The sequence below is a fragment of the Columba livia genome, chromosome 21, assembly GCF_036013475.1.
Source record: "Columba livia isolate bColLiv1 breed racing homer chromosome 21, bColLiv1.pat.W.v2, whole genome shotgun sequence".
Lineage (NCBI taxonomy): Eukaryota > Metazoa > Chordata > Aves > Columbiformes > Columbidae > Columba > Columba livia.
This window is the reverse complement of record NC_088622.1, coordinates 394,999-418,684: the sequence shown is the minus strand read 5'-3', so window position 1 is coordinate 418,684 and position 23,686 is coordinate 394,999. Positions and strand designations below refer to the sequence as shown.

General features: G+C 66.2%; 3 protein-coding genes across 6 annotated transcripts; 1 reads left to right on the top strand and 2 right to left on the bottom strand.

The window, feature by feature from the left end:
* Window positions 1-179: 179 nt before the first annotated feature.
* PLEKHG5 (pleckstrin homology and RhoGEF domain containing G5) lies at window positions 180-10,835 on the bottom strand. 2 transcript variants are annotated; one of them, XM_065037745.1, is made up of 22 exons: window positions 10,599-10,835; window positions 8,774-8,865; window positions 6,826-6,955; window positions 6,579-6,681; window positions 6,438-6,498; window positions 6,273-6,364; window positions 6,046-6,182; window positions 5,834-5,970; window positions 4,145-4,330; window positions 3,818-3,988; window positions 3,658-3,753; window positions 3,522-3,572; window positions 3,273-3,422; window positions 3,089-3,199; window positions 2,877-3,026; window positions 2,659-2,796; window positions 2,324-2,443; window positions 2,114-2,246; window positions 1,931-2,046; window positions 1,726-1,859; window positions 878-1,654; window positions 180-770 (listed from the first exon to the last, which is right to left on the bottom strand). In XM_065037745.1, the coding sequence occupies exons 1-22, from the start codon at window positions 10,729-10,731 to the stop codon at window positions 761-763; spliced, it is 3,228 nt and encodes a 1,075-aa protein (XP_064893817.1). In that variant the 5' UTR covers window positions 10,732-10,835; the 3' UTR covers window positions 180-760. The 2 variants fall into 2 exon arrangements, with proteins under 2 accessions (XP_064893817.1, XP_064893818.1); XM_065037746.1 differs by lacking the exon at window positions 10,599-10,835 and adding an exon at window positions 9,978-10,263.
* Window positions 10,836-13,323: 2,488 nt separating this feature from the next.
* On the bottom strand, window positions 13,324-22,879 carry NOL9 (nucleolar protein 9). 3 transcript variants are annotated; one of them, XR_010467471.1, is made up of 12 exons: window positions 19,096-19,432; window positions 18,802-19,027; window positions 18,549-18,676; window positions 18,305-18,443; window positions 17,750-17,846; window positions 17,132-17,229; window positions 16,244-16,405; window positions 15,806-16,073; window positions 15,100-15,211; window positions 14,717-14,778; window positions 13,884-14,017; window positions 13,324-13,647 (listed from the first exon to the last, which is right to left on the bottom strand). XR_010467471.1 is itself a non-coding variant. In XM_065037779.1 (12 exons), exons 2-12 carry the CDS (start codon window positions 18,824-18,826, stop codon window positions 13,519-13,521), a joined length of 1,470 nt encoding a protein of 489 aa, XP_064893851.1. In that variant the 5' UTR covers window positions 18,827-19,027; window positions 22,658-22,879; the 3' UTR covers window positions 13,324-13,518. The 3 variants fall into 3 exon arrangements, 2 of the variants coding, with proteins under 2 accessions (XP_064893851.1, XP_064893850.1); XM_065037779.1 differs by lacking the exon at window positions 19,096-19,432 and adding an exon at window positions 22,658-22,879 and having other exon boundaries at window positions 14,601-14,778; XM_065037778.1 differs by having other exon boundaries at window positions 14,601-14,778.
* On the top strand, window positions 19,409-23,640 carry TAS1R1 (taste 1 receptor member 1). Its single transcript, XM_065037773.1, has 6 exons — window positions 19,409-19,542; window positions 19,621-19,921; window positions 20,155-20,919; window positions 21,089-21,301; window positions 21,670-21,790; window positions 22,715-23,640. Exons 1-6 carry the CDS (start codon window positions 19,409-19,411, stop codon window positions 23,638-23,640), a joined length of 2,460 nt encoding a protein of 819 aa, XP_064893845.1.
* Window positions 23,641-23,686: the final 46 nt, after the last annotated feature.

Here is a 23,686-nt window from a genome sequence, read left to right as displayed (position 1 = left end):
GCACAGACCCACCACGGCTGGGGGCTGTGGAGGGCAGCGCTGACCCCCTCCTCACGGCTCCATACCCATCCCAAGCCCCAGAGCTGTCCCCAGCGTCCCCGCGGTGTCGGCCCTGGTGGAGCTCCCTCAGCCACACCGTGTTCCCACCACAGTCCTGCCGAAGGAGAGGCGAGACGGGGGCGACGGCCACCAGTGCGTTTACTGCTCAACCGGGACGCGGAGCACAGCCCAGCACAGGAGAGCAGCTGCCACTCCGGCCGCTGCCACATCCCCCTGCAGCGCCCACGCTCCAGCCCCTGGTACTGCTGCCCGTCCCACCGCCAGACCCCGCGGCCACGACCACCCCAGCCTGGCACCTTCCCCCGTGGCACCAGCCCCAGCCTCCTTCCCACGCCGCCTGCACCGCATCCCTCTCAGCACCTTCCCCACTCACCACTGCCAACGTCGTCATCCCTTCCTCACCCACGGGAGCCACCCCACGGCCCCCGTGACCCCAGGGCTGCCTGTCCCACGCACCGTGGGCTGGCTGGGCCCAGAGCGATGACCCCCATCTCTGCGGATGAGGGCTCGGCTCGAGCCACACGCTACATCTGTCCCCGTTCCAGGGAGATGCGGGCAGCCCTGTGCCGCCCTGCCCAGGGCACGTCCTCGCTGAGGGGACCGCTCAGCATCCCCACTGGCGCGGCACCCCAGCTACGGTTAGAAGCAGGAGCAGATCCTTGGTGTGGCTGCGCGTCTGTCCTCAGGGCCCCGGCAGCTCTCAGACCTCCCTGCAAGGCACAGATTGTGGAGTGCCAGGACCCGCACGCTGTGAGCACCCAGGAGGGCCAGAGCATCCCCCGGGAGCGAGCACGCAGGAGCGTGCGAGGACACTTACGAGGCGGTCAGCGTGGAGTTGAGCAGCAGCGTGGTCCGGAGCCGGTAGAGCTGCGCCAGCGTCAGCTTGCGGTGTTGGGCCGACTGCGGGTCCGAGAGGGTCCGGTGGGCAGTGGGGGCGGCGGCATGGCCGAGCTCCCCGGGGAGTGACACCAGGTTCTGCCCCGGCTCCTCTGGCTCCGAGAGCTCAGAGGTGGAGCTGCTGCTGCTGCCGGGGGCAGCCGGGGGACTGGGGGCTTGGCTAGTCCTGGGGGGGCCAGCGCAGAGGTCGCAGAGGCTGCGGCTCTGGCTGAGGGGCGCCGGGGGGCCGGGGGGCAGGAGCTGGGGCAGGTTGGCCTCAGACTTGGACTTGAGCACCCTGGCCGGGCAGGGCAGCAGCTGCACAGGTGTCCGGCGCCGCAGCCGGGGAGAGGGGGGTCGCAGGGCCGGAGGGGCTGGGGGGAGCTCCCGCCCCTCTCCAGACACCCCCTCCGGTTGCTGGCTGAAGTCCCGCAGCGAGGCGGGCGAGAGGGTGCCGTAGGCGCTGTCGATGGAGGCCGAGCGGCAGCCGCCAGCGGGGGGCGCCATGCCGTGGGGCAGGGGTACCGGCAGGGCGCCCACAGGCGGCTCCTGGGTGGGGGTCTCAGTGGAGGTGGGGGTCTCGGCAGAGGTGCTGGTGCCGACGGAGGAGCCATCTGAGGTCGAGCCAAAGGGCCCCGCATCCCAGTCCGGGGAGGAGAGCTCATCGCCGCCTTCCGCCACCACCACAGCGAGGGTCTCGGTGGAGCCGTCGGAGGGGCTGTGGGGGCAGCATGGTGAGGAGGGGGCTGTGCCAGGCCAGGGGTGCGTGGGGGCACCCCTGCTCCCTACCAGCGCTGTGAGTCCGGGCTGACACTGCCATGGCGCAGGACCGTGGGTGAGCTGGCGGCAGAAGCGCTGCTCTCACCCTCATCCTCCTCTTCTTCCTCCAGGCGCCGGTGCTGCCGGAGCCGCTGCAGCAGGTTCTGGGGAGGGGGAGGCATCAGACAGGCAGGGGGTGCCCACAGGACCCCCACCCGCTCCCCATGCCCCTCACCTGCGCATTGCGCATCGCCTCGACCCAGCTGCGGCACAGTGCCTGCCCACTGGCCTGGAAGGTGTAGGCGGCCACGGCGCTGCCCAGCTCGTTCAGGTAGATGAGGAGGAAGGAGCCTGCCGGGGGGAGAGTCAGCAGTCCCTGGGGTCCCCCACAGCCCCCATCGCCCCTGGCACCACTCACCTGGGTCCCTGAGCTCCCGGCAGACGACCTTGTCCATCATCAGGGGCGGCCGGACCACCTTGGTGCGCTCAGCCTTCTTGAGGGGCTTGGTGATGAGGAAGAGGTCGGTGAAGAGGAAGCAGTAGACATCCATCTGGGGAGAGAGCGGGGCCGTGGGTGCTGGTGGGCACGGCGGGTGGGGCGGGAGGGCAGGGGCCGCGCGGTCCTCACCTTGCTGTCTTTACCTTCCCGCATCCGCAGGCTGCCCTCGAGGAGGAGCTGCCGCGTGTCCTCGGGGGAGGCGCCGGGGATGGGGGCGGTCAGGTCCAGCCGCAGGAACTCCCTGAGCAGCTGCAGGAGCCCCCGGGTCAGCGCTGGGCACAGGTGGGGGCATAGGGTGGCGTGACATGGCATGGGGGGCTTGGCATGACATTGGGTCACGTGGCATGAAATGACATAGAGTGGCGTAGCGCAGCATGGTATACGGTGGCACGTGTGACACGGCATGAACTAGCATGGCATAGGTGGCACGGCACGGGTTGGCAGCCCCGCCATGCCCAGCCTACCTTGTCTACCTCATCCGTGCCGCCCTCCACCACCTCGTAGGCGTCGATGCGGCTGAGGACGGCGGCCAGTCGCTGCCGCTCCTGCCGCTGGCGCATCCGCGAGTTGATGTGGTTGATGAAGCGCTCCACAGAGCCGATCTGCAGGCGGGACAGTGAGTGCCGGGGAGGGCAGACCACCCCACGCCGCACCCCACTGACCCGTGCCCCCCGCCTTTTACCACAGCGGTGATGGCATCGCGGACGCGCAGGTCGTCCGTCTTCTTCAGCACAGACTTGAGGAGCAGCGGGTACTTGGTGAGGCGCTGGTGGGGCTTCACCAGCATGTCGCTCAGCTTCAGGCGGCTGCACTGCTCGTGTTTCTCGGCCCACTGCGGCACATGGGGGTCAGCCCGGCCCTGGCCCCCGCCCGGCCCCCACCCACTCCCCTTACCGTCACATAGGTGCGGAAGAGCTCGCTGTCCCGCAGCAGCGCCCGCATGTACTCCATGCAGCCCTCCTCCTCCATGCAGTACCGCATGTAGGGCTTGAACAGGGAGCCGAACTGGGGGCACAGGGAGGTCACTGCGGGGCGCAGCGTGGCACTGATCCCCACCACAGCACGGGGTCCCACTCACCATCTTGAAGCCATCGAGGAAGTCCACGGGGTCAAGTAGTGCCCCGGTCCGGCGCGCCTTGGCCAGCGCCGGGGCCATGACGCTGCGCCACAGCTCCCGGTGCAGCCGGATGATCTCCCCAACATTGCTGAAGAGCCGCTCAGCGTCCACCTGTGTGGCGAGGCGGGTGGCTGCATGGGGACGGCACCCTCACCGCGCCGGCGCGGCCAGACCCAGGTCACCTCCCGGCCCCACTGCCCCCCCGCTCACCTCGCAGAGCAGCCCCGACTCCTGCAGGTTCAGCAGACAGCAGAGGAAGAGCTGTGGGACAGAGCAGGGAGCCGTGGGGTGCAGCCACAGCCTGGGCCCCCCGCTGTGGCACGGCGCAACTGGCGCCAGCACTCACGTCCGTGATGACTTGGAGCTTGCGGATGTAGGTGGCCTCAGTGTGCAGCAGCTCCCAGATGGCTTCCTGCTGGTGGGACTGCCGGCGCGACAGGGCCTGCGGGGCCGGGCGTCAGCACAGACCAGCAGCCGCGCAGAGCCCCCGTGGCCCCCGGTCCTACCTCGGCGCCGCGGATGATCTGCTGCCAGCTGTCCTCCAGCGCCAGGCCGGCCTCGTCCCCGTCCTCCTCCCAGGAGTCGCGGTCGAAGCAGAGCTGGGGCGGCAGCTTGGGCAGCCCAAAGGTGCTGTAGGCGTGCAGCCGGCTCACCAGCTGCTCCAGCTTCTCTGTCTCCTGCCAAAATGAGGGGCAGAGTGGCTGGGCCAGGATGTGCCACAGAGCCCCTCACCCTGCCCGCAGAGCTGGGGGGCCTGGAGCCCAGGGGACCCATCCCAGCTCCCCAGCATCACTGCGGACCACTCCCACGCCCTGTCCCTGTATCCCACCTACCCGCCCAAAGGAGCCAGCGCTGGTGCCAGAGCCGAAGAAGCCGCTAAAGCGGCTGGCAGCACGGTTCTTCCAGGTGTCAGTGCCATTGGCAGCCAGGGAGCCACCACCATGGGAGGCCGGTTCGGTGCCGGGAATGCTGGTGTCCCCCAGGAACTCTGTCATGTTCTTCCTCCGCCGGCCTGGAGCCTGTGGCAGGGACAGCCAGTGTCCCCGGGTCAGCGCCCAGCACTGCGCACCCAGGCCAGCGGGATGGGGACAGCGAAAGGGCGCAGCCCCATTCCACAGCAGGGCTGACCTCGAGCACCCGCAGGACACACAGACACCAAGACAGCACCCTGGGCAGCGCGTCTCCCCAGCCGCACTCCCTGCCCGCACTGACCTGCCTACCTGCATCCCGGGGCGCGGGGCCGCGGGCGCTGCCTGGCCAAGCCCGGCCGGTCGCAGGCAAATGGCGGCAGCAGCGCGGGGGCTCGGGGCACCCGTGGGGCGCAGCACCGGCCAAGCCACCCACCCGGCCACGCTCCCAGCTCCGACGGTGCAGCCGGAGCCAGGCAGGCAGTGGCTGGGCTCCTCCGAAACAAAAGGAGGTGGGGCCAGCGCCGAAAACCTAATTTCCCTCCTCACCAGATAAGCTGACCAGAGCCAAACAATTCAGCGCAGAGATCAAAGCCCCCCCGGCCGGCCACAAGCACTGGGTCACAGCCAAGTGCTCCCGCGGTCCCGGACACCGCTGCACTGGCTGCTCCCGGCAGCTCCCCGGGCCGTGCCGGGACACAGCTGCTGCCATCTCCCTGCCCTGGCACAAAGGGTTGCGGGGCCAGGGCTCCCTGCTTGCCACCGAGCCATGGGACATGGTACAGTGCCACCACCACCGCTGGCACAGCCCCATGCCCTGCCATATCTCCGGTTCCAGGCAGGGAGAGCCACCACAGGCACTGTCCCCGTTACTCACTGTGCCACTGTGTCCCCAGGCAGCACAGCCACCTCCAGCCCCATCGACCCAGCACAGCTCAGCGCCCGTCAGCCCCCCGGAAGGCAGTGGGGGCCGAGACCCCCGTGAGGGCTGTTTGGTGCTCTTGGAGCCCCCTACCCCACTGGGGCCCTGCCGGTCCGGCAGCCAGGTGTCATAGTGCTGGACGCGGGCGGCCACCAGCCCTGGCCACACGGCCAGCTCATCACCTGAAGGGCAGCCGGCACAGGGCTGAGCGCCACGTCCCACCCACCAGCACCACTTCCCTTGAGCGGGGCAGCCTGCTCCCACGGGGAGTGGCGCCAGCCCGGCCCCACGGCTTATCTGGGGCCAGGGTCCACAGGGCAGGACCGAGCTGTGCTCAGCAGCTGCCAGGCGCCGCAGCGAGAGCAGCCCCGGGGCTGGGACAGCACTGAGCGGCTGCAACCGCCGGGGCCTCCAGGCTGCTGTTTGTCTTTGCTCTTGTGCCAGCCTGTACGTGCCATGGCCACAGGGCCAGTGCCACACCTGGCACAGGCTGCCTGTGCACTGCCATGACGGCACAGCCACCACGGCACAGCCAGAAGCCCTAATGGCTCTTGGGGACTCTGGGGGATCTTCAGCTCACACCACACAAGGAAATCCAGCAGCTGCTGCCCCACATCTCCACCTTCCCAGCAAGGATGGCTACAGGGGGATCCTGTGGCCTGACACCCCCCAGGGCTGGCACCGGCACTCACCAGGCTGTCAGCGCCCTCCCGGCGCCCTGGCGCTGGCTCGAGCGGCGCAGTGGTGCTGGCGGGCTGCAGGATGGGCAGGCTGGCAGACCTGGCATCCCATGCTGCCTGCTCCACCTTCAGCTCTTCCCCGGGCTTGGCTGCAGGAGCAGCAGACAGTCAGAGTCCCCTGAGAACCCTGGGGCAGCCGAGCCTCCCCCCGGGCCCCGCCGCACCTTTCACCCGCAGGTAGTGCCCCCCGAAGCGGAACGCCTCAAACTGCAGGGACAGCGGCGTGTGGGACTGGTCCAGGTAGATGTCCACCTTGCCCAGGTCGATCGCCTTCCTCTCGAAGACGGGCAGCAGCACCTCCCTGCAGGGACACAAGCCCCAAGTCTGTCTGCACACCTGTCTACACATCAGATCCGGCACCTGTCCCCACATCTGTCCCCAGCAGACTTACCCCAGTGACTTCTTCTTCACGGCCGGCACGATCTCCGCCTCGCTGCCGACGCCGAGGTCGAACCTCAGGGTGAAGCACTCTGCACTGGGGTCCTGGGGGAAGCGGCAGCTGCTCACCCGAGGGTCCCTCCCACCGAGCACCCAAGGAGAGGGGCCGGTGCCTTACGTCTGTGTGCCTGCGCCAAGCCTTCTTCTTGGGCAGCTTCAGCGCCGAGCTCCTGCGCTCCCTGTGGGCACAGGGCGGGCAGGGTGAGGGGGACGCCAAGGGCTGGGGATGTGGAGGGGATGCGCAGAGCCGGGGGCTCACCCTCTGCTGTCCGCCGGTCCCTCCTCCTCCTCCTCCATGTCGGAGGCAGGGCTGGTGCGTGGCGGGCATGAGCGCGTCGACATGTTGCGGGCTAGGATGGAGCCTGCAAGGGGGTGCGGAACAGGGCTGTGTGGTACACCTGGCATCGTGGCGGCTCTGGTCACAGCCCCCTGCACCGGCCACGAGCGCATCTCGCTGCCGCAGAGCTGCCAGGACCACGGTGCTGGCCGCAGCCAGCCCGGCTCACCTTGCGGGTGCAGGTCGAAGCCGATGTGGCTGTCGCAGGACATGGCGCCATGGAGCTGGCTGTCACAGAGCTCACGCAGGCTGGGGGGGCTGCCGCAGCTCAGCCGCCGGCACTCAGCGTGGTGGCATCCCTGTGGGCGCAGGTGTCACTGGGCACGGCCGCCCAGGGCTGCCGGCCACGGCACGCCGGTGGGGGGACAAGCAGCACCAGAAGCAGCGGGGACGGGACACTCCTTCTCATCCCAAACTGCTGCTGGCACCACTCATGGCAACACTGGGGGCAGAGCAGGCACGGGGAGAGCAGCGTGAGTGGGGTAGGGCCATGGGCCGGGCGGTCTGCACCGCAGGGCCCTCCATGCTCCGCCACACTGAGCGGGGACACCGGGAGGGCTGCATGGGGATGGGACAGGGAGCCAGGACACAGCCACCTGTGCCCATGCCACCGGCACCTCGCCGGGTGCCGGGGTCCCGCGTTCCTGTGCCGCAGCCCCTTTGTGCTGGCGAGAGCAGCGTCCCTGCGGCAGGACGGAGGAAGCGAGTGTCTGCAGAGAAACAATACTCAAAGCCGGCCTGTTTCCTCTGATTGTGCGCCGGCTGCGGCCCCGGCCCCACCGGGCATTCATAGCAGGTTATTTTTAAACCCCCGACTGGGCCCCCAGTGCAGCGCACGGCCCGTGACCCCCGGCCAGCGCCCGCTCTGCTGGAGCATCCAGCTGACCGCGCTCCTGGGGACGGTGGTGCCACCGGCCACCGCCAGCAAGCCCCGCTGCACCGCTGGCACGTCCTCGTCCCTGGCGGGACCCCATCACCGTGCTGCATGTGGAGCGGGGTGAGGGCTCTGGGGAGGAGCGAGCGGTGCCTGTGCTGCCTGCAGCGCCGTGCCGTGCTGGAGGAAGCGCCCGTGCAGCTCCTGCTGCCCCCGCTTCCTGCCCTCCTTCCTCCCGGTGCTGCTGAGGTCAGAGCTGACGCCCTCCCGCCACCCACCGGCTCCCGATGGCCCCAGCACCCACCCCCGTGGCACCCGCCAGTGTCCTGTGCCGGGCAGGAGGCAGCCGCAGCCCTGGAGACACACGGGGCCCAGCCAGGACGCCCTATGCCCCCCACCCTCCTCCGCTCCCCCCGCCTGCCCCAGCCCAACACCACCATGGCACCTGCGGGACAGGAGTGTGGCCACAGGCAGCAACCGCAGCCGGTGCTTGCTCAGCGGGCACCCCCAGGGCCGCAGCCGCCCTGCTGGGACACAGGACTCCCCGTCCATCCTGTGCCCTTGGAAGCCGCCCCACGAGGCGAGGGAGGACATGATGCAGCTCCGTGCCTGGCCAGGACCCTCGCCCCACGCTACCTGCTGCCAGGGGTCTCTGGTGCCAGCAGCGGGGTGGCCCTGGCAGGTCCCTCCTGGCAGTCCTGGCTGTGACCCGTGGTGGCCGCAGCCCAGTGCCACGCGTGTCCCCGCCGGCGCTGGCCCTGCCGCCCCAGCGTGCAAACAAAGCGCGGCAGCACACCTCCCAGCACAGCCAGGCTGCCGTCCTGCTGCCGTGCCAGGACACCGCCTGCAGCCCAGGAACCTGCGCTGGGAGCTGCTGAGTGGGTCCAGCCTGGCCCCACACCCAGTGCGGGGGGACAAGGGACACAAAACCCGCACTGGTGTCACATTAGTGAGCGGGGGCACAGAGGGGCTGGAGCGGATCAGCCCGAATGACAGCAGCTGTGGCAGACGGGCAAGCCACCGATGTGCCATTAAATGGCGGCAGAACCGTGACAGCACCAGGAGACGTGCGCCCAGCGTGGGCTGGCGGGGGTTACAGCCGTGCCGGGGGCTGCGGCCATGCTGGCGGTGCGGGGAGCAGCGGGTGAGGCAGAGCTGCCCACTGCCCCTTCTCAGCCCCCAGATCAACGCCAAGTGCCAGAGCAGGAGCTGCCCGGCGCTGCCACCGCCCCGCAGGACCCACCTCGGCTGCTGTCCTCTCGCCGGCGCAGTCGGGGCTCTGGCAGCGTGGCACCGTCTCCTCCGGCACCGGCTCCTCCGTCGGGCACAGCTCAGCTGCAGGAGAGAGGGGGTCAGTGCCGGGGTGGTGCAGCGATCCCCCGGCCCTGCCCACGCTGGGGGGCCGCACCAAGGTTTCCGCACCACAAACCCCGGGTTTGAGGGTCTGGCAAAGCACGGGGGCTCAGCCGAGGCTGGGCCTGCCTGCCCCGCAGCCCCCCCGGGGTGACACCCCGTGCCCAAGGGCCAGCACCGGGTCCCCGCTGGGGACAGGCTCCCTGTGTCCCGCAGCGCCAGGACGTGGCACCTCCTGCCCAGCACCCCGAGTCACAGGATCAGGACACGGACCTGTCCCAGCTCCCCGGGGCCAGCGCTGAGCGAGGCTGCGGCAGAGACACTAAATCTGCCACCTGCCAGTCCCCAGTGGGGCTTAGGAGCCACTTTAAGCTTTGACAGTTAAATCGGCCTTGGGGACAAATCCTATTTTCAAGGCTTTTGTTATGTGTCGCATCTAATCATTTAAAAATAACAGACTCTGGGCGGCTTGTAGCAACCAAGCAGCATGAACACCCTCCTGCGGGGCCGCAGAGGTGCTCCGATGGGACCTGCCCCACCAGGCATGGAGCTGGCACAGGAAAAGCCACCAGCACGGCCACACCAGACAGCACGGCCACACCGGCAGCCGGCACAGGGGCTTCCCCCTTCGCGCCGCTCCCCTCTCCCCACCCCTCCTGCCAACAACAACAGCATCCGCGCCGGCCCGAGCGGGACCGTGGCCAAGGCCGGGGTCAGACCCAGCCTGCGGGGAAAACGCCTTTTGGGGCAGCACCGAAAAAGCCGCTGCCTCTGCCCAGAGAGGGGAGGCGGTCCGGAGCGGTGCCGGCTGCCCCAGCTCCCGGTGCAGGCAGGGCTGCCTGTGCCGCCGGGGCTGCCGCGGCATGGCGGGCACTGACGGCGCAGCCGGGCCCGGCTCGGCTTGCTGCCCCCCGGGAGCCGGGGCTGTCGCTGCCCCCACGGCGGGAGCACAATGGGGGCTCTGTCCCCGCGGCCGCCCCGCAGCACCGGCCCCCCGCCCCCCGCCACCACTGTTTCACTTGACCTCTCAGGAATAATAATGGAAACAAATAGGAAATTCTTTCCCGCACCCGAGAGAAAGTTTCCAAACTCACCGAAAACTGGGGGCCGGCTGGATCGGCCGGTGGCGCCGAGGAGCAGCCCCGTGCCGCAGCTGCCGGCACGGCCAGAGCCGCGTGGCTCTGCCCAAACGCGGCCCCTGGCAGCGGGTCACGCGTGCGCTGGGGCCTGCGCAGGGCGGGAGCCCCTCGGCGGGGAGCACCGAGGGAGCCCCGGTCTCCGGCAGAGGCAGGAGGGTGCCCGGGTCCCCACCAGCCACTTGGGCTGCCAGAGGAGGGATCCTGTCCCCACCAGCTCCTCTGCCCGGCCGGTCACCTCCCGCTGCCGCCGCCACCGGCTGTGTTATCACACCCGGCTCTCCTGGTGACAGCAAACAAGTCTGAAACTGGACCGTCTGCGCAACAGAGCGCACGGTGGCAGTTCACTGTTCCATGAGTTTGCTGAGCGCTCCCCGCTGCACCTGCTGCATCCCCGCTGCAGCGTCATCCCTGCAACATCCCGCTGCAGCATCCGCGCTCCAGCATCCGTCATCCCTGCAACATCCCCGCTCCGGCCAGAACTTCTCCTGGCCCCTCAGCCTCCTTGCCAGGGCTGGAGGTTTGGCCCAGGGCTGCTGCCCACAGCCCCCCAGCTCCCCACAGCCCCCAGCCACCTACCCCCGAGCTCCGCGCTGACGTCCAGCCTGGAGCTCCAGGAGAAGCGCTCCACCGCGCCGCACTGCAGCCCCGCCAGCCCCGCGGGCAAAGCCTCCAGCTCGTAGGCGCCCCGCTTCCTCCAGTACAGGAACATCCTGGGGCCGGGGGGCCCCGGGGCCGTGCCCACCCCGCCAGGGCCACCGGTGGGACTGACCGGGGGAGCTCAGCTCCGGCTTTAAGAGCGGATCCCGGTCTCCGGACAAGCGGCGCATTGAGGCCGGCGGCTGGGAGCCGCGGGCGGCAGAGGGTGCGCTGGAGGCTGCCCAGCGCCCGCGCGGGGGGCACACAAAGGGCCTTTCTTCAGCCTCCTACAGACATTGCACAAATTTCACTTTCCGCCGTCTGTGAAAGACATTCGGCCACGGAGACAAGACGCGCTTGTGATTAAAATAATCAGCACCAAGAGGGGGGCTGTGCGGCGGCCCTGCCATCGGATGGTTTTGGGGGGGCAGGAATGCGTCGCCCCAGCCGCAGCCCCGGGCACACAGGGGCCCTGGCCCGTGTGGGGAATGCTGAGGGTCTTTGGAGGGGTTTTCCCCGGCTAAATCTGAGGAAGCGGGAAAGCACCAGATAGGGCTTGAAACACACAAGGGCAGCAAAGGACGGCACCTTCATCCTGCCCCGCGCAAAACTCCCCCTAAAACAGGCAGAGAAACAAAACACCGAGCGGACCGTCAGCCAGGCCGGGGCCATCCCAGCCCCCAGACCCAGCGGCATCAACAGCATCTTCTCCCAAAGTCGCCACACGCTCCCCACAGTTTTGCTCCTTCCAGGCACCAGAAATCAGAAAATCAATCCTTGCTGTGAAGTTAACAGGCGCTAACATATACAAAAATCCCAAACCTGCTTTATTTAGCACATCCTCGATGCTTTAAGTGCTGAGTAACCGATTTGCTATCGATCACAGTACCGTGCCCCGCCCTCTCCTGTGGGATGCTGCCCTGGGGGCGCTGGCTGCCTGGTCCCCCCAAAAGGTCCCAGCACGGACACTGGAGGCTCCGTGCGGCTGCACGGGGGTTACCCACTTGGACCCCAGCTCCCGGGGAACCCTGGCCTGGCCAGTACGGGTCCCTCGCCGCTGGCCGGGCGGGTGCTGGGGGCTGGCGATGGCACCAGGGGGATGCTCTGCCCCGGGGGGTCTGTGCCGAGCGCTTCACCTGCGCTGCTCACCCATCTCACCATTCCCGGTGCCTTTTGCACCTGCTCCCCTGTGACCTGAACTCCCGCCCCATCCGGGGTTTCGCCCCTGGCTGAACGATGGCCCCGGTATTTATTTTAGCCACCATTCAGGTCAGGTTGCCAGCCAAGTCCTTCCTTCACTGCCAGACCCAGCCAGATGGGAATAATTAGGCCTGGATTAAGTTAAAGCTTTAACTCTTTAAAAGGTAACAACTCTGCACAGCCCCTCGCAGCTCCGTCCCCTCCTGCTAGACGTCCCATGTAGTTTGTTTGCAGGTACACGTTACTGCTGGAGGGCTGGGAAATCTCCTGGCAAACCGGATAGAAGCATTTTTTGCAGATTACTCACACCTACAGCGGCTGCCAGCTGAACGATCCAGCAGCGAGGCGCCCCGCGGCCCCCTTCTCTGCACCCCCTTCCTCTGCGGGAGGGCAGCCCCAGGGCAGCTGAAGAGGCTCGGGGGCTGCGGAGCCGGGGCCGCGCTGTCCCGTGTGGGAGGTGGCAGAGCCACGCCGCGGCACAGGGCCACGATGTGGTACAGGGCCACGATGTGGTACAGGGCCATGCCGCGGCACAGGGCCATGATGTGGTACAGGGCCACGCCGCGGCACAGGGCCATGATGTGGTACAGGGCCACGATGTGGTACAGGGCCATGCCGCGGCACAGGGCCATGATGTGGTACAGGGCCTGCACTCAAACAGGTTATTTTTGTGGTTGTGGTTCCATTAAATGCCTGACACAGCGGTATCACCCGTTCAGAAGTGGTTTTCCAGAAAACGTCCCCAGCTCAGCCCGAGACGCTCGCTCACCCCTGCGCGACTCCCGCCAACCTCGCCTCGCCGGGAGCGAAGCGCTGCCCAGGGAAGAGCTGGGAAAGAGCCAAACACACAACAATCAAAAGCGCCTCTGGCCTCCCCAGCGGGGCAGAGCAGGTGGGGAGTGGGTGAGCCCGCGCCCCCCGCTCCGCACAGCACAGGGGAGCTGGTTCCTCCCCACGTTGACCCCTTTTGGCCTCTCCCCACTGCACGATCCACCCCGAGCCGCCGACACGTCCCAGGTGCACCCAGCGCTCTGCCCACACCACGGCCCTGAACCTGAGCTGTACCGGCGGGTGGCGGCCGGAGCCGGCCGTGAGGCAGCACCCAGCAGCGTCCCCACCTACGCGGGTTGCAGAGCCCGTCACCGAGGCCAGCGGTGACAGCGCAGAGCCACCAGCCACCTCCTGGCCACCTCCCTGCAGCTGCTCCAGCTGCAGCGCCCGGGATGGTCCGACCTGCTCCTCGGAGCAGCGACACCAGAGCCATGGGCACAGCCCCAGGCCACGGCCAGCGTGAGCCACGCCCTCAGCACCGCCATCGTTCCCCAAAACCCCCAGCGACCCCAAGGCCAGAACTTCCCCCGAGAACCGCTTGTGCCGCGGGGCAGAGCGCGTCTCCAGGGCACCGCCCCGGCCACCAGCCGCGTCCACACCAGCGCAGGCTGAGCAAAAATTCAAACCAAACCCCTGTTTTTAAATAGATGTTTATTACAAAACACCAAAATACAAACTGAAAATATAAAACCATATCAAAAAGGGACACGCTGCGGTACCTACACCGGACACGCCTGCCCAGGGTCTCTCGGAGCTCTGCAGCACCAGGGCCCCGCGACCACACCAGTCTCCCCGCAAAACAAACCCCGCTGCCAACATCTCCGAGGCTTCAGGTGTAATCGCACTCGAACGCGTACTCCCTCTTCTTGAAATGCTTCTTCTTTTTCAGCTTCCCAGACCCCAGGATGCTGTAGTTATAATCGGATGTGACATAGGGGATCTCTCCCTCGACTCCTTGCTGGAAAGAAGAAAAACAGCAACTTGCTATCACCGAACAAACCCCGCTCTGGTATCTGAAACACGAGAACAACATTCTCTTCTGCCTCATTCCCACGTGTTAGGGATAACTTCCAGAGCGATAACCATCTGCTGATGCCCAGACATCTCTGGGCACGCACACGTCTCAGATGAAAATGGAAAAGCCGCGGGGCAGCCGGAGCTCAGCGGCTCCTGTTGGCTCCGCGCAGCCCCCACCTGGCCCACGAGAACGCAGTTCGGGATGGCGACGCTCCCCAGGAGCAGGCAGTTCACCCGGCGCAGCTTCTCTGGAGGCAGCGGCGTCAGAACGTGGTAAAGCTTCCTCTCCATCTCAACTCCTCGGACAATTCCTGAAAAACGCAGTTCAGTTTTAACTTCACCTGATAACTCTGGACTGCACGACCAGGGGCAAAGCGCTCCGAATAAGCGGCTCTGCCAGCACCAAGAGAGGAACCCGAGACACATCTTGAGAAAAACCTGCACCGCTGTATCCTGCCTCCCCAGTATCTCGGCACACACAAGAACAGCCACGCAACCCGCCGGTCCCTGCTCAGTTCCCACAGCAACTCGAGGCTCAGCGGCAAACCCCACGTCAGAACAGGGACGTTAAACCCAGCCGCAGAAGCAAACTGACAGACAAGTCGAGGAATTTCGCATAAGCCACGTGAACCTGCTTCTGAGAACATGACTCCAGAAAGCAGTAAACTGTGGAGCTGCAAGAGAAGCAGGCTACAAAAGGCACCACTCAGCGACGCTCCCCACAGCTGTTACCACAAGCTAATGAAAACCAAAGCGCCCGCAGCACGGCGTGTCGTCAAAGACAACACGCGGCTATTCTTCAACCTCATGCCGCTTTGTCAGCGGTTTCTGGAGGAGCAGGCGGCCCCGTCAGAGCGAGCGCTCAGAGCGCGGCGGGCGCCCCGGCCGGCTCACCGAAGCCCAGGCAGTCGCACACCGGGGTCTGCGTCAGCAGCACCGGCCCGTCGCTCCGGCCCCGGATCTCCTCGGGGATCCGGCACAGCCCCACCCAGCTGGCGTTCACCGCGTACATGATGTTGGTGGGAGCGACGTCGGTGTGAATAACCCGCAGCGCTACAGCGTTGAAAGGTACCTGAGAGGGCAAAAGAAGAAGAAAAAACCCCGTTCATCAGCTCGACACCAGTTTAGCTTGAGTTCAGAGATAACACTGAGTACGCAAAGCTGGAAGCTCCAGCCTGCACCTATGGACAGGCATTATCTGACCCGCAAACACCAGCGCTCCCAACACCAACAGCTGAACGTACAGAAACACGTGCCACAGCACCAACCTCATCTTTTTGCAGAGCACAGAGCTTTTCCCTCTTCCAAAAACCCGTTTCAACACAAGCTGAACTGTCAGTTACTACAAGCCGGTTCCCTGCAACGCCCACGCCTCCCAAAACGGCCCATTTACCTGATACGGCACAAGACTGTGCAGCGGCAGCACCGCCCCCAGGTCCGGGGACTGCAGCTGGCCCAGGTAGCCCAGGATGGCCATGTCACGCAGGATGCTGCTGTGCACTCGCCTGCAAAAGCAACCGCGACACGTCAGGGAAAGGCGGCACATCCGCACGTGGCAAGGCAAAGCAGAGAGCCCAGCGGCCCGCGGACGCCAGGCAGCACCGGCCACTGTTCCACACACGCTTACCTTCTAAAACTTTTATCACTGAAGAAAATTTACAGCTATATTTTTATTGCCTTAAATCCTATGATCTCTTGGAGGTATTATTTCAACTTTTAAAAGGTGTTAATTAACAGAGTGGTGGGTTTTTTTTTAACAAATTCTGTTATTAGATAATGGGTGAGGAACCTCCCAAGTAGAAAAAACCACATAACATTAGACGATTCCCAGTGGAAGTCATGTCCAGTGTACAGGTGACTAACAGCAGTCACTGGGAGCAGAGTAGGAGGGAACAGTGCCCTCCCCTCCCCAACCTAAAACACCAACCCCATACAAAACCACCCCCCACCACAACGCCCAGAGAGCACAAACGCTCACACACAACCCCTAAGAACTAATAACTGACCAGTCTGACAGCCCAAGGCCAAAGCGGAGAGTCAGGAGCACATGACTTTGCCGAGCCCACCGCCCCCCAGGTAACACCGAACTCTGCACTTACGCCTCCCCCGCGACGCCGGCTCGCGGGAACTCGGGGTGCACGTACAGCAGCTTGTGCTCGGGAGCGGCCGCGTCGCCCTCGCCGGCCGCCCAGCTCCCCGCCGGCCCGCGCCGCGCCGGCTGCCGGCCCTTGGTGTGGAGCCCGGGCGCCAGCTGCACGCGCTCGGGGGTGAGCGGGGCCATGGCCCTCCAGGCGCACACGTCCACCTGCACCACGTGGCTGGGCGACAGCAGCCGGAGCAGGTCTGTCAGCAGCAGCAGCCCCTCCCCTGTTGGAGCGGAGAAAACACGACTGCTGCTGCACAGCCCGCCGGAACACCGCTACAGGGCCCTGGCCAGCTCGCGGACGGCAAGCGCCGTTTCCTGGTTCCGCACGCTCTAGAAAGCGACCACCAGCCGGCTGCCGCAGCGCCTCCGGAGAACACATCTCCCTGCTCACCTTTCACCCAGCCCATGGTGTTGATGACTAAAGGCACTTCTCTCTTGTAGGAGCTGAACACGTACTTCACGACATCAAGGTATCTTTCTGTGTCGTGCTCACAACTCGTCTGTCCAAAATACACCATCTTAAGCGGTGTTTGTTGATGAGTGAACGGTGGACCTGCAAAAGCAAACAGCAAACCTCTCTCGGTTCCAGTTAAGTGAAATAAAAAGCCTCCCATCCCTGTAGCACCTACATGAAACCCCTCGTGAAACAATCCGCCCTCTTTTCACACGCTAGCAGCGCTCCTCGTACAGCCTGCACCTACGGAAGAACTGCTGTCGCTTGCAAGACTCCACGCTGGGAGTTCTGTTTGTTTGAATCTGAGTCACCGCTCAGACGTTTGTGAATTTCAAACCAAGAGTCTGCCAAGACAGATTATCCAAAAAGCAAACCCACCGGACTGCAGACCGCAGCAATTTCTGTGGCTCTGGGCTCTAACGCCCGTAACAGCTCCTAACCTCTGTGGATCCACTTAGTAATTCTCTAGCTTGTTTTATCTACAGATACTAAAAACTGGGGTAGACTTTCCCAAATACACCTTTCAAATGTGGAAGGCTGAAAATCCCCTTTGACGTGCCAGGGCCTGTTCCAGCAGCTCATCGACAACTGTCTCCTCCTCTCCCCAAAGCAGAGACAAGGAGCAGGGGAACAGCTCGGCGCTGCGCAGGGAGCTGCTCACACGAGCTCGGGTGCCTCAGCGACAATACTTTCCAGCTTTGTTTTCTTTTCCGAGCACCTCTGACAGACGCGGCAGCTTCCGCTCAGGCGCAGCCTCTGCTCAGAAAGCACCTTCTGGAAGTCAAACAGGCTGCCGGCCACTGCGGAACGCGGCGGAACACGTACCGAGAATTGGTTCTGTTACGTTACTTAAGGACACGCATCCGGGAGGTGTAAATTCGGTTTGACCTATGTCGCACTCCATGTATTCAACTGAGGGAAGGCTGCAGTGAAAGAAGCCTGAATATTAGTGTGTACTGGAAAACAAACAGGACACGACCTGGAACACAGCAGCAGCACAGTCTGATTTTGTTCCACATCTTCAAATTTAAGTTACTGAACACAATCAAACCACCACGTGTCTCTCTCCGGGCACCCAACGTTTACAAACCTCACGGGCTTTATTTCAAGCGCGTGGTGGTCGGGAGAGTAAACTTCTACCTTGCTCCGCCAAGAAACTTCGAGGACACTAACAAACCGCAATTTACCCGATTCCTACTGCTCAGTGCTTAATTAGCTCCCCCGCTCAAGACAGCCACTTAGCAGTATTTCAACAGAAACGTTGCAGTAGGCAACTGGTACGAACGGAGCCCAAGACAACGCCTATTCTTATGAACTTTTGTCGTTTTTAAAAGACATTTAAAAAACCTCCCAGTGCTAACAGCCTTTGTGAGACTCTGGGCAGACAGGTTCCTCCTCCTAAGCCCCGCTTCAGAAAACCCTGTACAAGACAAAGACACTCACCGATTCAGCAGCAGATTAATTAGGTATCTATTAAATGTTGATTTCCCAGTGTTTTTCGGGCCACACACCAGGACCACCGGGACACCTTCGTCTTCCGCTGGAAAAAGAAATCAAAACAACGTGCTCTGAAATGGACCAACGCGGTCAGTTATTCCAGCGTGTCCGAAACATCCCACGGACCCTGTGGCCTGCCACGCATTTTAATTAAATGGAAAAACCAATCTGTTGAAGAGGAGCAGGTTAACTGCACCGGCGCAGAGGGAAAAGGCCCCTAGGTGAGAAGCAAGGCCCAGCACTGAATTCAGCAGCTGAGAACTCCAACTGCGCGCAGCACTTTGTGTCGCCGGGTCAGGGAGAGCGTGTTTCTGTACCGGCGACAGAAGAGCCAAGGGCCGGCTGTGCCACGGCCCGGCAGCGAGCCGCCTGCGGGCAGCGGCGCCAGCGCGCGGGGGTGACGAGGCCGCAGCCCGCGACCGCCGCTGACTCCCGGCCAGCGCCTGGCGCAGGCTCCGCTGTCCCTCCCCGAACCCCCAGCTCCCCGGGCCCGCCGCTCACCGCAGCACGCCCGGACCAGCTCCTCCAGCGCCGCCAGCATGCTCTCGGACAGCAGCAGCCCGCGCTCCGCGCCGCACGGCACGATGCCCACGGCCGCCAGCACCGCGGCCTCGGGGGTGAAGCCGGATTCTTCCTTTTTCTAGGGAAGAGCAGGAAACGCTTCGAGGCGCGTGCCGGGCTCGGGGCCGCGCGGCTGACAGAGCGGCGCGCCGGGCGGGAGCGCGCAGCGGCCTCCGGCTCTCACCTGGGGCTCGAAGAGCCGCGACAGCGGCGGGTGGCTCAGCAGGAACCGCGTCACCGGCGTGTCCAGGTGCTCCAGCAGCACCAGCGCGCAGTCCGGGGAGAACCGCGCCATCACCGTCACCCGCTCCGCTGCACGGAGAGCGGGGGCGCCTCAGCCGCGCGCGAAATGGCGGCGCCCGCGCGGCGCCCAAAATGGCCGCCCCCCCGCACGCGAAATGGCGGCGGCCCCGCGCCCCCCGCGCCCCGGGACTCACGGCGGCGGACGCCGTGCGCTCGCATGGCGGCGCGGGCGGCGAGGCGCAGCTGCCGGGCGGTGGCGGCGGGCGGGCGGGCGGCGGGCAGCGCCTCCAGGGACAGCGCGCAGTGCGTGCCCGGGGAGAAGACCGGCAGCCCCGGCTGGTGCGGCGACACGGCGAAGCCCAGGAGGCGGACGGCGCCGTAGAGGCAGCGCAGGCGGCATTTCCCGGTGAAGGTCAGCGCCTGCGGGCGGACAGAGGTGAGGGGCGGCGGGCGCAGGGAGCCGCGGCGGCCGGGCGGTCGGCGCTCACCTGCCGCGGCGCCAGCAGCAGCACGGCCGCGCCCTCCGCCGACTCCACGGCCAGCAGCCCCGGCTCGGCCGGCGGCACCATGCCGGCGCGGGCGAAGGAGGCGGCGAACTCCCTCCAGGCCGCGTCCCCCCGGCCCCCGCGGGCCGCGGCCCGGCGGAGGCGGCGAGACTGGGGCCCGCGCCGCGCGGGCATGGCCGCTCCGGCCCGCCCCTGCGCCCGCCCCCGCCCCCGGCCCGCCCGGGGCCGCCCCTCCGCCCGGCGCCGCCCGCCCCGTTAAGAGGCGCCGCCCGCCCCGCCGCGCCGCCCGCCCGCCATGCTGCCCGCGCTGCTCTGCCTCTGCGCGGCCGCCGCCGCCGGCTCCCCCGCCCGCTACCGCCTGGCCGGGCTGTTCCCGCTGCACGTCCCGCCGCTGGGCCCCGCCCGCCCGCTGCTGCGCGGCTGCGACCCGTGAGTCCCGGCGCGCTGCCGCTGCCCCCGCAGCGAAAAGCGCTTTCCTCCCTGAAAAGCGCGTTTGCCTTTGCACAGCGCCTCCACCTTCAAGAGCCACGGCTACTACCTGTCCCAGGCCATGCGCTTCACCGTGCAGGAGATCAACAACTCCAGCGCCCTGCTCCCCAACGTCACCCTGGGCTGCGACATCCACGACACCTGCTCGGAGCCCGCCAACCTGCACGCCACGCTGCGCGCCCTCGCTCGCGGGCGCCAGGTCCAGGTGCTGCCCGCCCTGCGACGCTATGAGCCCGGGGCGGTGGCCGTCATCGGGCCGGACAGCACGGAGCTGGCCGTGGCCACCGCCGCCATCCTCGGCGTCTTCCTGGTGCCGCAGGTGAGCGCCACTGCCCCGGCAGGCAGGGAGCGATGGCTGGGGGAGGACGGGCTGGGCAGCAAACGCAGCCCCTCTGCGCTGTCCCGGGGCAGCCGGCGGGCAGGAGCTGCAGCCGGCTCAGCATCTTGCGTGGCAGCGCGTTCCGCGCCGGGTCCGCTCCTGCCCGGCCCCAGCACCGCCCGTGCCGTCAGCTCTTAGGGAGCACAACCCCCTTTCTCTGGCTCCCTTTGCAGATCAGCTACGAAGCGTCCCTGGAGACGCTGAGCCTGAAGCGGCTGTACCCCGCGTTCCTGCGCACCATTCCCAGCGACAGGCAGCAGGTGAAGGCCATCTTCCTGCTGCTGCAGCGCTTCGGCTGGACATGGGTCGCGCTGCTGGGCAGCAACAATGCCTACGGCAGGAACGGCCTGGACGCGCTCTACGAGCTGCTGAGCGCGAGCGACGTGTGTGTCGCCTACCGAGGCATCATCCCCACCACCAAGGACGCCAGCAGCCGGGAGCTCCACAACCTGGTCAGAATCCTTGTGGACAGCAGGGTCAACGTCACTGTCGTCTTCTCCAACAGAAGAAGCGCGCACGTGTTCTTTGAGGTGGTGGTGCAGAGGAACGTCACGGGCATGGTGTGGGTGGGCTCCGAAGACTGGTCGGTAGCCCAAACCATCTGGCAGGTGCCTGGCATCCAGAGCATCGGCCCGGTGATCGGGATGTTGGTTGAGAAGACAGAGCCCACGATGCTGGAGCGCTTCGAGGCGTGGAGGGCGGCGGAGGAAAGCGAGGCGGAACGCGCGGGCAGCGCGGGAGCGGGCGGGGGGAGCACCCAGCTGGATTGCACCCAGCGCTGCACCCACTGCCGCTCACTCGCCAGCACCCCTGACGTGTACGACGCCCAGGCCACCTTCAACGTGTACTCAGCCGTATATGCTGTGGCCCACGGCCTCCACGACCTGCTGGGCTGCGCCGCGGGGGCCTGCAGCAAAGGCCCCGTCTACCCCTGGCAGGTGAGAGCAACACGGGGATCTTCCTCGTGAGGAGGTTCCCTGAGGATCCTTCCTTACAGGGAAGGATCTTCCCCTTGCACCCAAGGCTTTCTGCCCCTCTGAAAGCCTCATGGGCTTCAGCCGCTCATCCTCATTGGGATGGCCTCTCCTCCTACTCTCTCTTTTACAGCTCCTGCAAAAAATTAAGCAAGTAAACTTCACCCTGTACAAGAGCCGCATCTCTTTTGATGCCAACGGGGACATTCATAAGGGCTACGACATCATCATGTGGAACTGGAGCGGCCCGAGCTGGGGTTTCGATGTGATAGGAACTTTCAGCGTGAACCCAGACAGGCTGAGCATTGACCAGAGCAAAATCCTGTGGCACACCAGCAATCGCCAGGTACCGTCCTGCACCAGACCCCGCGTGTGGCTGGCTGCCGAGCCAGCGCCCGCCCAGCACCGCCAGCTCTGGAGCGTTCACCTGCGGCAGGACAAAAACGAGGGCGGGTGGTGGCGGTGTGGGGGGGTGACCTGTGTTCTGAGCATCAGCTTTCACCCTTCCAAAAACCAAGCAGGGCACACAAACCGAAAAGGCTCCTATTTTTACCTTTGAGCAGTCTCATTTTCCCACCCCTCCGTAAGAACCACAGCCCTGCGGAGCTCTCGGCTCCTGCCCTGTCTGTCCTCAACGCCGGCAGCAAGCTGCCCAACCGCGGCCGGGCACTCACGCGTGTCCTGCTGCCCGCCTGACCCGGCCGTGCTCCACAGGCTCCCCCGTCACTGTGCTCCGTGCCCTGCCAGCCTGGGGAGTGGCGGCTGCGGCAGAGCCGCCATCAGTGCTGCTTCAGCTGCGTGGCCTGCCCGGCAGGAACCTTCCTGAACAGATCGGGTCAGTACACCCGGGGGCTGCCCCCTCCCGTCCTCCCGCTCAGCACCCTGCCCGCACCCTGCCCCCTCCTCCTCCTCTCAGCCCCTTGCTGCCGTCCAGCTGTTCCCAGCCACTTCCCTCCTGCTCCCTCTTCCTCCCTGTGGTCAGTAAAACCTCCGAGCTGACCTGAACACGGTCGGTCGGGCTCCTGTTTGCTCACCCGTGGGTATGCAAAGCCCACACCCGCCCTGTGCTTTCCGGGGAGCGCTGCCCACAGAGCCCCTTCTCCCACTGCCGGGGGACAAGGGACGTTTCCTGCAGCACATCCTCCAGGAGGCAAATTCTGACCCAGTGGTTGCCTTTGTGCCCAGGTGGCACTCGGGGCTTCCGCACCGTGCAGTCACCAGCGGCTGGCGTATGGAAATGTCCCCCGCCTGGGACAGATGGCAGGAAATCTCCTGTCCCAGAGTCACCGGCCACAACAACAAACCCCTTGCTGGCAGCACGTGGGCTGAGGGGGCAGTTCTGGTGGCAGTGGGAGAAAGAAGCCCCCAAATGTGGCTGTCCCATGCCAAGCCTGCGGCAGGGGGGCTGTTGCAGACCCTTCCCGGCCTTTGCAGATTCCTGCTGGACACACAAGTCCCTTCCCACCCACAGCCCGCGCGCCCCTGAGCCTCGGCTCCTCTAACTGTGCTCCTGCGGGCATCGCACCTCTCAACCCAAGCTGGGGACTTTGGGGAAGTGCACGGGGGACTTGGGAGAAGAGCCCCCTCTGCTCCCCAAGGCTTGGGACGCCCAAGGGAAAGGTGCATGGCAGGAGGCGCTGGCGGCTCTCGCAGAGCTCAGGGGCTGCCATGGCAGCGTGCTCCGCTGCGGCAGGTCTCCTACCGGGGTCCGTGGGGTGTGAGGTGCCTCTGTCACCACCTGGGCTTGTGTCCCCTGCAGATCTCTACAGCTGCCAGTCCTGCGGGGCAGACGAGTGGGCTCCGGCGCGGAGCGAGGCTTGCTTCGAGCGGACTGTGGAGTTTCTGTCCTGGTCCGAGCCCCTCTCCTGGGCGCTGCTGACCCTGGCTGTCCTCCTCCTGCTGCTCATGGCAGCGCTGGCCGTCCTGTTTGCCCTCAACACCTCCACGCCGGTGGTCAAGTCTGCGGGCGGGAAGATGTGCTTCCTCATGCTGGGCTCTCTGGCCTGCGCCTGCAGCAGCCTCTTCTGCTACTTCGGGGAGCCCACCCGGCACACGTGCCTGCTGCGGGTGCCGCTCTCTGCGCTCGGCTTCACCGCGTTCCTCTCGTGCGTGGCGACCCGCGCCTTCCAGATCCTCTGCGTCTTCAAGCTGAACGCGCGCTGGCCGGCGCTGCACGCGGCCTGGCTGCGGCGCCGGGGGCCGCCGCTCTTCATCGGCGCCTGCACGGCGGCGCAGGCCGCGCTGTGCGTGGCCGCGGAGGCCGCCAGCCCCTCGGCGCCGCGCCGGGACTACGGCGTGTGGGCCGAGCGGGTGGTGCTGGAGTGCGGCCCGAGCGCCGCGGCCAGCGCGGCCGCCGCCTTCCCCGTGCTGCTCAGCGCCGGCTGCTTCGCGCTCAGCTACGCGGGCAAGGACCTGCCGGCCGGCTACAACGAGGCCAAGTGCCTGACGGGCAGCCTGCTGCTGCACCTGGCCGGCTCCGCCGCCGCGCTCTGCGCGCGGGGCGCGTTCCGCGGCCGGGCCGAGGCGGCCGCGCGGGTGCTCGGCGGGCTGTGCGTGCTCGGCGCGGCGCTGGGCGGGTTCTTCCTCCCGAAGGCCTTCGTGGTCGCGCTGCGGCCGCGGCTCAACACGCCCGCGCGGTTCCGCACGGCGATCCGGAGCTACGCGCGGCGCCGGGCGGACGCCTGAGCCCGCCGCCGGCCGCCGCCCCCGCCCGCGCGCCGCATCCGGCGCG

What these genes read in the sequence shown, in the direction of transcription:
- PLEKHG5 (XM_065037745.1), bottom strand. Translation starts at nt 10,731, where the DNA reads ATGTTCCTGTACTGGAGGAAGCGGGGCGCCTACGAGCTGGAGGCTTTG. An exon ending in GGACCGGCGGACAGCAGAGG is followed by an intron (nt 6,499 to 6,578) that starts GTGAGCCCCCGG and finishes CTGTGCCCACAG; the next exon opens with GGAGCGCAGGAGCTCGGCGC. An exon ending in AGTCGGGGCTGCTCTGCGAG is followed by an intron (nt 3,423 to 3,521) that starts GTGAGCGGGGGG and finishes CTCGCCACACAG; the next exon opens with GTGGACGCTGAGCGGCTCTT.
- NOL9 (XM_065037778.1), bottom strand. Translation starts at nt 19,287, where the DNA reads ATGCCCGCGCGGCGCGGGCCCCAGTCTCGCCGCCTCCGCCGGGCCGCG. An exon ending in CGCGGCTCTTCGAGCCCCAG is followed by an intron (nt 18,444 to 18,548) that starts GTGAGAGCCGGA and finishes GCTCTTCCCTAG; the next exon opens with AAAAAGGAAGAATCCGGCTT. An exon ending in GCTGGTCCGGGCGTGCTGCG is followed by an intron (nt 17,847 to 18,304) that starts GTGAGCGGCGGG and finishes TTCTTTTTCCAG; the next exon opens with CGGAAGACGAAGGTGTCCCG.
- TAS1R1 (XM_065037773.1), top strand. Translation starts at nt 19,409, where the DNA reads ATGCTGCCCGCGCTGCTCTGCCTCTGCGCGGCCGCCGCCGCCGGCTCC. An exon ending in GCGTCTTCCTGGTGCCGCAG is followed by an intron (nt 19,922 to 20,154) that starts GTGAGCGCCACT and finishes CTCCCTTTGCAG; the next exon opens with ATCAGCTACGAAGCGTCCCT. An exon ending in GCCCCGTCTACCCCTGGCAG is followed by an intron (nt 20,920 to 21,088) that starts GTGAGAGCAACA and finishes TCTCTTTTACAG; the next exon opens with CTCCTGCAAAAAATTAAGCA.